Source organism: Magnolia sinica, chromosome 8 (genome assembly GCF_029962835.1).
Source record: "Magnolia sinica isolate HGM2019 chromosome 8, MsV1, whole genome shotgun sequence".
Lineage (NCBI taxonomy): Eukaryota > Viridiplantae > Streptophyta > Magnoliopsida > Magnoliales > Magnoliaceae > Magnolia > Magnolia sinica.
Genome location: NC_080580.1, coordinates 74,814,226 through 74,828,792, shown reverse-complemented (window position 1 = coordinate 74,828,792; position 14,567 = coordinate 74,814,226). Strand labels below are relative to the sequence as shown.

At 38.1% G+C, this 14,567-nt stretch overlaps 1 protein-coding gene across 3 annotated transcripts in view; it reads right to left on the bottom strand.

Annotated features, from left to right (window-relative positions):
* LOC131253433 (protein DETOXIFICATION 44, chloroplastic) overlaps positions 1 to 14,567 on the bottom strand; it is a 47,013-nt gene that overhangs the window by 13,896 nt on the left and 18,550 nt on the right. For all 3 annotated transcript variants that reach the window (XM_058254421.1, XM_058254420.1, XM_058254422.1), the window contains exons 6-9: positions 12,983 to 13,079; positions 12,765 to 12,865; positions 7,077 to 7,240; positions 2,224 to 2,295 (exon numbers count right to left, since the gene is read on the bottom strand). In XM_058254421.1, the coding sequence (XP_058110404.1) occupies positions 2,224 to 2,295; positions 7,077 to 7,240; positions 12,765 to 12,865; positions 12,983 to 13,079 (434 nt within the window). The remainder of the gene's footprint in view (positions 1 to 2,223; positions 2,296 to 7,076; positions 7,241 to 12,764; positions 12,866 to 12,982; positions 13,080 to 14,567) is intronic.

Below are 14,567 nucleotides of genomic sequence, written 5' to 3'. Positions count from 1 at the left end.
TTTTGCCTTGATATCAATCGCTTGGATACCTTTTAGAATTTCTTCCATCTCCACCTCATATCTCCCCAATACCTCATTTTTCCACACATAAATTTTCCCTCAAGCAATTCTAGCTTTTTCCCTAGCTAGTATCTTGTTGACCTCAAAAGATTTCCACCAATCTTTAACTTCGCTAGAAAAACCATTCACCTCCAGCCAAATGAGTTCAAACCTGCAAGGTCTCGGACCTCAGTTTTTGTCCTCAACCTCTAACAATATCTGGCAGTGGTCCGACAACCCACTAATGTGCTAAAGGGTAACGCTCGATCCATCTCAACGACACCTGGTTCTAAATATTACAGCCTCCCCCTAGCCATTCAACCAGGTGAATTTGACTCCTCCCATAGGGAGGTCTACCATTTCATGGCTATCCATCCATTTTAAGAAGTCCATGTTGCAAGCTAATTTTCCCCCATTAAAATTTTCATGTGTGAATCTGGTTACATTATCTCCTCCTACACATCATAGACCATTAGGGCTGTACACAAGCCAGGCTAGCTCAAAAAGCTCGCTCGGCTTGGCTCGAACTAGCTCGGCTTGAACAACAACTTGAGGCGAGCCAAGCTTCATATGACCCAGTTCGTTTTGGAAACGAGCCGAGTTCGAACATAGTGGAGTTTGACTCGAACTCGGTTTGGCTCGACTCGAATATTATATATATATATATATATATATATATATAATATTTAAAAATAAAAATAAAAAAAAGTTAAAACTTAAACCCTATTCTACTCATCTGTCCCTTTCTTACCCTTCCCCTTCTTTATCCAACCCACCGCGCCTAAGCTCCTCTCTCTCTCTCTCTCTCTCTCTCTCTCTCTCTCTCTCTGCACCAATAATAATATACCTCTATGGCTCTATCTAATATTATATATATATATATATATATTATTAATTGAATATTTGATTTGAGGGTTGGGTCAGTTGGGTCGGGTGGCTGGGTTGAGTTGAGTGCGGCTTGGGTCAGATTGCTAGGTTGAAGTCAGGTGCGTGTTAGGTGTTGGGTTGGGTCAGGTTGGGAGCAGGCTCGACTCAACTCGAGGTAAGTTCACCTCGACTCGATCCACTAGCTCGTCTCGAGCTCGACTCGGAGGTTTGGCAAACAAGGCAAGCTCCAATGGTAAGCTCGAGGCCGAGCTCGAGCTCGAGCTCAAACTTGAGGAGAGCAAGGACGAGTCAAGCCAAGCTTGGCCCACCTCAACTCGACTCGGCTTAATGTACAGCCCTATGGACCATCAAATCTTCTCCAGGTCAAAATGAGCTCTACTAAAATCCCCCTTATCGAACCTTCTGCGAGGAGAGAAACCCATTCTTTCGAACTTTCGCCCCACAAAGAATCCATCATTTTCCGATCTATCACTTGGAGCTATGTCTTTTGCAGCGCAATCACCCAAGCCTTTGATCTGGAGCATGTACCCTTAACCTACCTGCAATTCTTGTGCCAACCCAAGCCGCAAACATTCCAACAACGGATCTTCATTTGGACATTGATCTTCCCCTTCTTCCATTTCTTACCACTCCAGTCAAGCTTTCGGAATCATAATTAACAGTTGGGGTTAAAGTTACTAGTTCTCTAAAACCCTAGTTCAAGAAAGAAAAAAAAAACTTCTAGTGGCAATTTAAAAAATAGATATTGGAGGTCACCACCTATTAATAAATGAGTGAAAGGCAAATAACAATAATAATAATAATAATAATAATAATAAAGGAGGATTAATTTATATGAGGATTACTTGAAAAGGAAGGATTTGAGAGAGACAGGGAACACCATCCGACTATCTATATATACTATTATTCTTACATATAGACATTCTAATTATTTTAATTAAATATTTATATTTTAACCTTATTTGTATATAATATATATACACATATATGCATATATAGCCGTCTTTTTCACTCCATTTTTTTAGTCCAAACCATATTAAAACTGAACTTCTCATTCTCCGAATTTTTGGTGTTTCCATTTTTCTGACTGAATTTTTTACCATATTTTTTTACGATTGAGACCGAACTAAACACGAACATTTCCTATACTTTTTTCCCATTTTGCTAACTATGGTATAGACTTAGCAGAACTCCAACAATAAATAAATAAAGGATTCTGTGTTGCCTTCATCAAACAGTAAAAAAATGAAAACCAACTACAACAGTAATTTTCTTGGTGGTAAGAATGTTTATAACCTGAAGAACCCTGTAAATCACACGACGGGCTTCTTTATAATTCCCTTTAGTGTAGACACTGGCAAGAAGAGCCTGCAAAAAAGACGTGCATACGTGGGTGATAAAATTAACGTAAATGTCACATAGGAAAATTACCTAGAGCATAAACTTTCATCCGGGTATGCACTACATGAACGAACATTGGAATCTGCAAATATGCATTCATTTACTCTGCATCCTAACCTAAGAAAGTAAGGCTGCATTTGGATGTACAATAGAAATTGAATTGTGAACTTTCAGTTTAATCAAGAGGAACTGATAAAAGCTAATGGGGCTTCCTTGCTTTCATAACTAGAAACTGGCCATCAAATCATACTTGCATTCTTTTTTCTTTTTCCTTTTTTCTTTCTTTCTTTTTCTTTTTCTAAATGGCATAGTTGCATTCCTTTCAAGTCCAACTAAACGGAACATAATTGCAATTTAGAGCCAAACTCTCAATAAGAATGCTAAGGAACAATTTGGTTATTTCAGCATCATTGGTAATGCAACCGAATCATAGCAAGTGAATATGCTTTCATTCGTACCCGAATTTTATGTTTCTTGAATTGAGCCCACAAAGATGAAGATGAAAAACTACACAAGCCATAGATTTGTAACTCATACAATGGATGGGTAACAACACATGCTAGGGCAAGACATTTTTTTCTCATAAAAAGGCTTTTATTCATCAAAAGATCGTGGGAGTTATGCATTAACGAGACCTTACATAGGAACAAAACCCTAAAGCAATGTGAAAGGACAAAAATACTCTCACTTATTGGGTGTCTCACTAACAGCCCTTAAGTAAGGTTAGTTTAATCCTTACCCTCAATGAAACACTAATCAACTAACTAATCACTAATCTATCCACATGTTGCCATGTTGGAACCATACATGTGATCATGTGGGGTCCACGCATGGATTGAAGATTGCATCAATTACACTAGTAATTGCAATTCAATATAATGGTGCACCCAAACATTCCATGAGTGCAAGGACATTGCAAGGCACTTGAGGGTAGGGGTGCAACTCAGGCAGGTTGGGTTGGGTTGGGTTGAAGTTGAACCTGAGCCCAATCCCACCTCGAGTACTCATTGTTGTCATGTGTGACCGCATATGCGCATATGCAATCGCATATGTGCATATCCATATGTGGATCGCATATGCGATCTGGCACATGCGATCGCATATGTGGCATATGCGAAAATATGCAATCACATATGCAATGTATGCGATTGCATACAGCATATGCAATCACATATTGGCCAACAGTTGGCACATTATTTTATTTTATTTTATTTTATTGTAAAAAAAAATAACTTTTTCTCTATAAGAAGGCTTCCAAACCTCTCCCATTTGCAATATTCTCACTCTAGAACTCTTTTACTCTATTTTTCTCTTACATTTCTTAATTCCAAGTGGGAATCTCTCTCTCTCTAATATTTCCTACTTCCAAGTGCGCTCTCTCTCTCTCTCTCTCTCTCTCTCCCCTACATTCCCTTTCTTGGAAGTCGGAAGATCAAGATTCAAGCACTTGTTATTTAATTCATTGTTTAATTGATTTAAATATGTAAAATTACTTATTTATTAACTTAGTAAAGTTATCCTTAATTTCTTTTTTTTTTTTACAAATTTTTTTCATATTTTTTTATTTAAAAAAAAAATTCAAAAAATATGCGGTCGCTTATGCGATTGTGCAATCGCATATGCAATCGCACATGATTGCATATGCGATTCGACAACATTGAGAGTACCCAAGCCAAATTCAACCCGAGATGCCCGACCAAAATTCCTCTTACTCAACCTGACCCAACGCAAATATATGTGATTATTCCCAACCCAACGCGAACCCAACCCAATATCAAATCTGGTTGGCGTTTTCCAACCCGAGGACCTTGACAAACTAACCCAACCTGACCTGAACTCAGGTAGGGTCAATCAGGTTCGAGTTGACCCAAACCCATGTTGCAACCCTACTTGAGGATAAGGGGTCAAAGGTTTTGGATAATACATGGCATTGGGCATTCTAGGAGTGGGGCAATGCCGACGACGTGTTATTGATTTAGTTGGAGCATATTGAAGATCTCTAGTGAGACATGAATTGTTTGGACCAACCATTGCAATGCATCTCCTAATTGAAAGGAATGCCCTCAACATCATCAGATGGGTGAAACAGGATACAGATATACTAGAAGAATAACAACATTGTGCACAGTTCACCAATCACCAATAGGACTCTTCTAATAGCCTTGTTTATGTTGGGAGTTTTGCTCCACGGATTTCACAAAGCTATTGAGATATACATTTGAATTCACAGCATACTATTGAATTAATTTTCCTATTTATGTAACCAAAGATTTTAAGACTTAAGGTTAGTGCCCATCTCCACCATGATCAAAACTGATACAATCTATCTCCACTACTCATTAGAGCTGTACACAAGCAGAGTATGTTCGGTTACTCGCTCGACTCTTCATGAGTTAGAGCCGAGTACGGTCAGTTTTTTAAGTTTTAATTTCGAGTAGAGTACGAGTAAGGCGGTACTCAACTCGATACTCGATACTCGACTCGTTAAAAACACGTGCTCCCACTGGAGAATGCGCTCAACCAAATATATGAGTTTTGTGCTTATAAAGCGAGATACGCGTGTACAGAGGATAATGAAAATTAGGCATTCCTTTTTGAAGGTTGATATTTTACGTTGGTTTGTCTCCGTTGTGATGAGTGGACTGATCTAATTTTTAGGTCAAGGCATTTAAGTAGTACGAAATACATGATGATCAGGTTGGATCTTTCACATGTGATCTAATATAGCACGTATGACCTGAAATTTCATTTGAAGATTTAGTCTCGCATGTTCAATTCAAGGCATGAAATAAAGTCCTCTGACTTCAATGAAATGACACCTATAAGTAACGGCACCACAGCTTGTGGTACTGTACCATCTTTTTCGCTGACGTGGCACTTATATACAAGATCAGTTCCATGAAATCAACAGACCTCAACATAAATGTAATTATTATAGAAAATCACTGCAATTTGATAACTAGGTGGACCATACCTGCATGTTGAGTCAGATCGTCCATGGTCAATTGATTCCATTGGCGTGGCTCACATGATAAGCATACTAACTTGATTTTTCTTCCAAGTTATCTACTTTGTGGGGCCTACTATTTTCATGGTGAAGATTACCTGAAAAGCATCCATATTGGCAATAAATATGGTGCTGTTCCAAAAGTTGTGGTACCTTGCTCGAATGTGATAGTTCTTCCTAATGGAATAGATAAGATTTTCACCTCAGTATACTCTTGCTTAATAAATGATGCTACCAGTCCATAGTACGTATGATACACTGCTTTCCCACTATACAATGCTCGGCCTCGACTCGTTTTCTACTCGTACTCGGCTCGTACATGGGCGAGTAGAGTACGAGCAGAGAATCCATGCTCGATGGCCGAGTAGAGCCGAGTATGAGTAGGGCGATACTCGGCTCGGCTCGACTTGTGTACAGCTCTACTACTCATGTCAATTCCTTTTTTCTAAGAAAAAAATATCAGAAATTTATGAAATTCAGATACCTATAGGAAAGAAGGAAAAGACATGAAAAATATAGTCCACCAAACTAGCATATGCCTCCTTCCATAGAAACCAAGTCGCACATTTGACTAAGCTAATACGAGAAAAAGTCAGATGGGCTATGTCTGGTCATAACTCGTAAGAATAATCTGTCACTCTGATTACTAATACCGATGAACATTGTAGTCAACTGGCCAAATCATTCTGCATTGTCTAAGTCTTTACAAAAGCAGTTTCAAGGAGAAATTTGAGAAATCATACTTTATTTGCTATTATGACTCGAGGATGTTCATGACAATCCAGGGAACATGGGAATGCAGGATCCTCTAAGAAATTGCTTGTTTTGTGGGACTTGAATCCAAAGACAGACGGATTGCATATTGCAAAATTATGTTGATCACAAGGCCAAAGATATCCGACAAAGATGGAAACTAAAATGATCATACTGTCCAATTCAAATAATACCATGAACATGGAAGAGAGTTGATATTGTGGATTTGGATACGAGCCGCCCAAACTATTTGTTGAGATCCACCAAGAAACAGTACGATATGATGTGTATGGTACCGTTTGGAATATGACCCAAATCACGGGTGAAATGGTTATTGCCTTGAAATGGATGATAGGATTTGGTTCATCCCACACGTACACATCAGTGACATTCAGCTTTTCTATGTTATATAGACCAGTATGTAACTATTGAGAGTCAGGATATTATTATACATAACGTCAATATTCCACCAAAAAGTTTCTTTTAGTTCAAAATAATCAATATGTAGATTCAGAACAAGTGATTGCTGAGATTCGTGCTGGAACATCTACTTTCAATTTTAAAGAGAGGGTTTGAAAAGATATTTATTCTGACTCAAAGAGAGAACAAATTGCTCGTTTTGTGGGACTTGAATCTGAAGAATAAACGGATTGCATATTGCAAAATTATGGTGATCACAAGACCAAAGATATCCGACAAAGAACTAAAATGATTATACTATCCAATTCGAGTAAGACCACGAACATGGAAGACAACTAATATTGTGGACCTAGATATGAGCCACCAAATACTATTTGTTGAGATCCACCAAGAAACGGTATATGATGGGTAAGGTACTGTTTGGAATATGTACCCAAATCACAGGTGAAATGGTAATCCCCCTGAAATGGATAACCATCCACAAAAGATTCTGGTACATCCAAATGCACCTTAAGACATACACTTTTCAGAAAATGTTAAACTATGAAGAATTAAACAAATTACTTACCTGACCAGCAAGTGCTAAAGCATCAGTGAGTAGGGATATTGCCAACCATACTTGCAAGCAAATTTGGTGACCAGCCATAGGAATGGGACCCTGTTGTGCAGCCATGGACGTGCCCAATGTCATAGTTAAAAGCACTGCAATGGTTCTGGCAATTAAAAGACTACCTGCAAAACAAGCATATCTAAAGTACCTATTTAAGAAGAACAAATAATATCAAAAGATCATGTAGAATGCATATTTCTACCTGCTATGGGTAGTTCAACCCTTCTTATTGTATAATTTTTTGGTCGCATGATGGGTATGTTGGTCATTTGGCATTCTCAGCTTTTGCATGTGAATGTATGCAGCCAGCATCATTCTCCCTCAAAGATTATCACGGTGTCAAAAATAAAGTCTCCAGGCCCTAGATAGTCGAAATCAATTTCTTTTTCAAGATATGCTGATTTCAAATCCATGATTGTCTGAAAGCTGGGTTCGCATTAGTTTTCATCGAACACTCATTTTTGTTAAATATCTAGTGTCCACAGTTCTGGGAATGAATACATAAAATGGAAGGAATTGAAGCTCTTTTTTTCTGTAGAAAGTCCACCCTATGATTTATGAATATTGCAAATTTTCACGTCATCTCGGGCTCTTTTGAAGGGTAAAAGAGCATGGCACGAGTTCAGCTTTGTATGGTTTTCATGGACTGTTTGGAAATCAATGTATTTGCCTGCAACATCGTTCTCTGTGCATCTTTTATGAGGTAGTAGCTGGAAGTACTCCAAATTTATATTTGGTTGAACATTGGAGTGACTTCTTTCAAACTTACTCAGCATTTAACATGGCATATAAAACGAAACCCAAACAAGTGGGTCACTGGTTCTGTGCTTCCTCCAAATAATAGCTTATTCCTGATGCATGAAACAAATAATATATTATTTTGGAAGAAAAGCACCATACCAAAACCCATTTTCTTTGAAATATACCTGATGCAGGACAATTAACCACTTGCTCTAAAAGCTCGAACTGTTAGATTATGACGAATTAATCCATTTATCTCATAGCCCAGGCCCCACATCTCGTGAGTTAAGACCTTGGCCGAACCCCCCTCAAGGGCCCTAAATCACATGGGTACTGCCTCACACGAGCCGCCCACCCCGAGTGTGTCCCCGCATCCCATAGGCTACCCCACTCGAGCCCGGTGTAAAATACGCATTAATCACCCCCGGTGAGGAGTCTCAAACATGAGACCTCTCCCGTGGGCCCCGCCCACCCCGAGTGTGCCCCTGCATCCCACAGGCGACCCCACTCAAGACCGGTGTGAAAATGCCCCTTGCATTAATACCCTTGGTTCTGTAACAATTTTACTGGTGTCTTAGCTGCAATCTGCACCCACAACCTTTTTTTAGTTCAAGGACCATTTAGTAAATTGAGGTCAGAGCTTGGAAGCCTTTGGTCATAAATCATTATTAAGATGTCACGACTTGAAGGGAATAAACACTATTCCATGTTGAGTTTGAGAATGCAAACAGAACACTAAATAAATACATGGAGTTTTGCCAAGCCTACACGCACCTCTACACACAATCAATGTGTTAATTGGTACGTGAGCTCACCAAGTGGACGCCGCCACGTTGATGACCAAGCCCAAAAAATGAGGCTGGTCCACTCATCAGGCAGGCCATCAGCATTCGTTGAATTTGACCCATTAGCACATTTTATTAAACTGTCCATTGCTTTATAAATGTGGAACACTTGATGAATTGACAGGCCTGATCTTTTGGACTAGGTCATCTACATGGTGCCATCCACCTGATGTGCAGCTTGAACATCCCACAAACATTTTGGCCATCAGCATTTGTTGAATTTGACCCATTATCACATTTTATTAAACTATCTATTGCTTTATAAATGTGATCCACTTGATTAATTGACAGGCCTGATCTTTGGACTAGGTCATCTACATGGTGCCATCCACCTGATGCATGGCTCAAACATCCCACAAACTTTTTGGCTTATATGAAAGGCTAAGATTCTTCTTCTAGTCAATCTATGTTAGTTATGTTGTACGTTTCAAATTCAATGCTCCAGATTCTAAATAAACCTTATATCAATAACAAAACCAGTCATCTATCTCATCAAAAGAACAGAATTTGTAGGATAAATAAATATATTATCAAGTAAATCAAGCTAGATCTTTCAGAATAAATCAGAATTGCTTCGTAAGCCCCAGATTTGGACTTGATACACTACTCTGTTATTAATATTTTGGTTTAACCACAAAAGCAAGAATGTACAAAGGAACATCAGCCCCCTTGACGAACCCCACGATTCGTAAAACTCACCTGTGATGGAACTCATCCAAACCCACATTTCTTACCATCTTCCTTTTAGGCTTAATGAAGCTCTAGATGCTTCAATTTTATGCATAAAATCCAGTCCCATCGTATCATACTGCATCCGTGCCATGCCTCTACCATATCTGGGCATCAGTATATATATATATATATATATATATATATATATATATATATATATATACACACACACACACACACACACACACACACACACACACACCCGAATAGGTTTAGTTTATGGTCCAAATTTCGATGTAGAAAAGGAAAAACTAGAGAGTTGTAATTAATAAACATTTTAGTAGTATTTTCTTTTTAGATGACGTTGAATATCTATTAAATTTGATTGAATTGTGTGGATAGTAATAAATATCAATATATTCAAACTCACGAACTTGGGATTCGGGTCCTGAATACCCTATTCGGGTACCCGAATGTTGGGATATATATATATATATATATCTATTAAATTTGATTGAATTGTGTGGATAGTAATAAATATCAATATATTCAAACTCACGAACCTGGGATTCGGGTCCTGAATACCCTATTCGGGTACCCGAATGTCAGGGCGTGATATATATATATATATATATATATATATATATATATATATATATATATATCTATTAAATTTGATTGAATTGTGTGGATAGTAATAAATATCAATATGTTCAAACTCACGAACCTGGGATTCGGGTCCTGAATACCCTATTCGGACAGAAATTTACGTGAATATATTGATATTTATTACTATCCACACAATTCAATCAAATTTAATAGATATATATATATATATATATATATGTTGCAATGAATTCCCTTGACTACTAGACCACCCCCAACTCCAAACCACTAAAAATTGATAGTTCCTCTGCCCAAATTCCTAGAGTTTTAAAAAATTTCCTTTTCGTCGTGCCTGTTTGAATCAAGGGGAATTCAACAGCCATGATGCAATAGAATGTATGGTATCCAAAGGTACCTATTTTGTACAACTAGGGCCCAAGGTCTTGTGATCCCGAGATCACTGATTGATGAGACCCCCACCATTAATGGTGGAATCCCTGAAACTTTTCCAGATTGGATGACCCTAGCCGCCCAATCATTGACCTTTTTCATGACCATCTTTGTTTTTGCTTCTTTTTTTCTTTTTCTTTTTTATCAATACCCTCTATTTGTAGGCCACTGATCGAAGGGATAGGATCCTCCAATCTGCAATCACCAAACCACGGGCCCCATTGCATGGACTGCATACATCAGGACCATACACATATTGTCCAAAACCAGTACATATTGGCACCATCCATGATACGGCTGTATCTGCCCAATACAGGGCTATTCGATACAGAACAATACGACCCCCTCTTGGTGATGAATGATATGGTCCACCAAAAATGATTTTTAAACCATGATGATTTAATGCAGGACAGAATGATCTAACCTAATATGATGCCATGAAATTAAAAGACATGACATGTCCAAATTCAAACCTACGACAGTCCTGCAATGCGAATCTCATAAATTACTGATTAACCGAGACCTATGTGAGATAGAACCCTCATCCTAGCATAGAGTTAAATCTGAATTCAATGGAAATCATGTGTTTTGTAAGAGTTTTGATGTGTTAAGCCTGTTTAAAGGCTAGGGAATGTGGGAAATGGGTTTGGGATATCCAAGCTTGGAGGAATTAGGGTTTGGAACATTAGGGTTGAGGTTTTTGGAGGTTTCGGGATAGGATTTTAGATTTTGAGTTTAAGTGATTTAGGATTTAGGGTTTCTAGAATTTGAAATATGGGTTTCAAGTTATGGGAACTAGGGATTTATAATTTGGACAGTGAATTTTCATATTTTAGAGGTTTGGGTTTGGAAAAATTGGAGATTTTGGAATTTGGGAATTTTAGGGTTAGGATTTGGTGAAATTAGTTTAGGGATTTTGAAGAGGGAAGCAAAGGAAATTGAAGAGCATTCGTGAGAAAACAAGGGAGCCACTATACAAGGTTGTTTGTATGGATAACCATACATACGTGCATCTGTACGTCCATATAGACAACAAGGGATGGCCAGGTGTGGTCGGTTTAGGCTTGGGATGGGTTGATTTAGTGTTTTTTTTTTTTTTTTTTTAAGGAAGAGATGAAGAAAGACGAAAAGAAGAAGATAAGAGAAGATGATACCTTATTGAGAAGAGAGAAAATTAGAAAAGATAACTAGAAAATTGCTCCTCATGGTTTCGCACCACCAATCCAATCGCATGATGAAATTTTGCTCAACCTCAAAGAAAAATGAGATAAATCTCTTTCATTCAAAACATGCATAATGGCTAGGGTGGGGACAATCAACCCTTTATAGTTTTAGAAAAGACCTACAAAAAGATGCTCTCAGATAAGATTCTCAACATAAAGACGCTTAATGAATTAAAAGTTATTTCTAACTCCCTAATCTCAATACAAATATGAGCTATACAAAAATTAACGAAACATGTAAACAACTAAACTATTTCTTGGTCCATGAGGGTCCACGATCAAGATGTCCGATGATGATGATCCAACCGTCAGAATGGTCCACGGTTGAAATCCAATGGTCCAATCATCGTGTCCATTCAATCCAACGATCTGATGTGTCCATCAGGCTCCTACATGCAGCCCACGTGCACGAAGATACACATGGGGTCTTCAACGTGGCTAGGAATGTGAATTGAGCCAAGTGGGCCCCATGTAATGGTCGTCTAGACATAAGGAGACTGGCTCAACCCTCCTCTGGTATGTTACTCGGATGTCCTCATCATGAGGACCCTATAATTCCTCTTACAAACTAAATCAATCATTTTACAATTCTCTCAAACTCATGTTTCCATTTTAAGCTATATTCATCATCTCTAATTCAATGCACACCTTATAAGTATTTTACTTTTTTCCCTAATAGAATTTCACTGCCACCTGGTAAAATCATTTCTCATTGACCATTTCTATAGTTTGGATTTGAATATGATGCCAATCAGCATCACCATTGTCTTAGCCTTTCTCCAGCAACTTGGGGTCAGATCTTAGTTGCACAACCTTTCGAAGTGCCACTCCTGCTTCTCATCGCATTTTGGACTCACACACCCACTCCCTCTCCCTATTTGTTTATACTCAATAATATTTTGAAACGGATGCTACCCACTCTCAAAGTCAAATCTGTTGCCGTTTCGCTTCACACTTTCTGCAACTATAGGTCAGATAATGATGTCTATCAATATATGCCACAATGTCATCAACACCATTGCCATCAACATCATCTTATCAAGGAGTTTCAAAGGAGAAATAGCTCCTAGCAAGTCAAATATAATGAACGAAGTTGGCACCATGCATACCAGATTTTAGATAACGGAGGACTCCTTCCCCAGCAATATTTGTAGGAATTAGCGTTACTTTCTCATTCAACTTCCAAAGAAGGATAAATGCAATCACGTATCTGAAAAGGAAAAGGATAAAGAATGAAGACCATATAAAAGTAATGTAGCATTTGAGACTGTTTGCTTTCCCATAAATGATATGGAAGCAGTATATTTTTGTCACCGACCATACATACTCGGAAAGCACTGTAGAGATGGCAGCACCGCTGACGCCCAGACCAAATAGAAAGATCAAGATCGGATCCAATATCACATTCAGTAAGTTGCCAGCACCTGATTATTCAAGACGGCATGCGATTATATATCCACAGCTTTGACAATATAAAGACAAACAAAATATAAAAACATTCACTGAGATGGATTCCATCATTCACCGAATGCAAATGACTGATTAAGATAAGAGCACACTCTGATTTATCAAGCATATAGCAGTACTGAGGAAATATGGAATGTTTTACCAAGCATTTTGTTTGGCCAACAAACTGTACATGAGGGGCCCAACATTTGGTGATCCAAGCTGTTCAGATGGTGGGCCCCATCAAGGATGGGAGACAAAGATCAGACAGCCACTGTTGTATCTCCAAAGCAAAGATCAGACAGCCACTGTCTCCACACACACACAAAAACCCAAAAAACTAAAAAGCAAAAATAACAGAAAAACAACAAAAAATAACAGAAAACAGAAAACAAAACAAAACAAAAACAAAAATAAAAACCCAAAAACAAAAACAGGATTTTAATTTTTGACTGACAGGCTGGGATTGTTAACATCACTTCTAGAACTTGAAAGGGAGTGCTGGAAGGTTCTACTTTGTGACAAATCAACACCTACTTACATATTGAAAAGGGGGGGAAAAAGTTGGCGTTCACGTCACGTTTTCTCATTATGTTATTTGACTGTATATGGAGCCGTCTGATGAATGAATATAGTATTTGTTTCTCCTAAATATTCAGCAGATACGTCATTGATTGAGATGAATAATTTGATGGCAAAACATGATAATAATAAATTTTAAAAAAGCCAAACCAAATAGCAGGGACATCTTGATGATGATGATGATGATGATGATGATGACGACAATGATAGTAGTGATGATCATCTTATTGACCCAGATCGCGTCCAACAAACCCAAAGGCATCAGCCTAAGTTGTTGGTCATCAAACTCAGACCAAAAAAAGTAACAAAATTGAGGTCCTTGGATGTCATCGGAAAATGAATTTGGTAATTGTCTGAAATGGGTGCGTTTGAGATGAGATTAAAAAGCTCCTGTCCAATGAGAGCGAAGAAGGGATTAAACATATACATTGCCAGAAATGAATATGGCTTCATCAAAAAGCTCCTGCTCAAATGAGTGCGAGGAAAGGACCAAACATCTAGGAAGCCAGACATGAATATGGCCAGTAGGTTACTACTGCATTTCTGAAATCGACAACGTGGATACAGTTATGGCATCCCATCCAAGATATCTACACCATGACTAGATTGTTACGAGTTACAGAAGGAGAAGTGTTTAAGACAATAAGATACAGCTCAAGCATATCATACTAATACCAATATCAGGTAACACTACTGATATGCCAAAATGGAATTACCAAAGTATAAGAAAACAGGCCTGAGAAAAGACACCCTAACCAGGAAATGCAATAGTTACCATTTCAGAAAAGAAGTGAGGAACTATGAAAGTGAAATGAACTATGTGGAGTTTGAATTTGAAAATCAAAATTGAAGGATGTAGAATCCTATACAAGTAGAAGATCAAC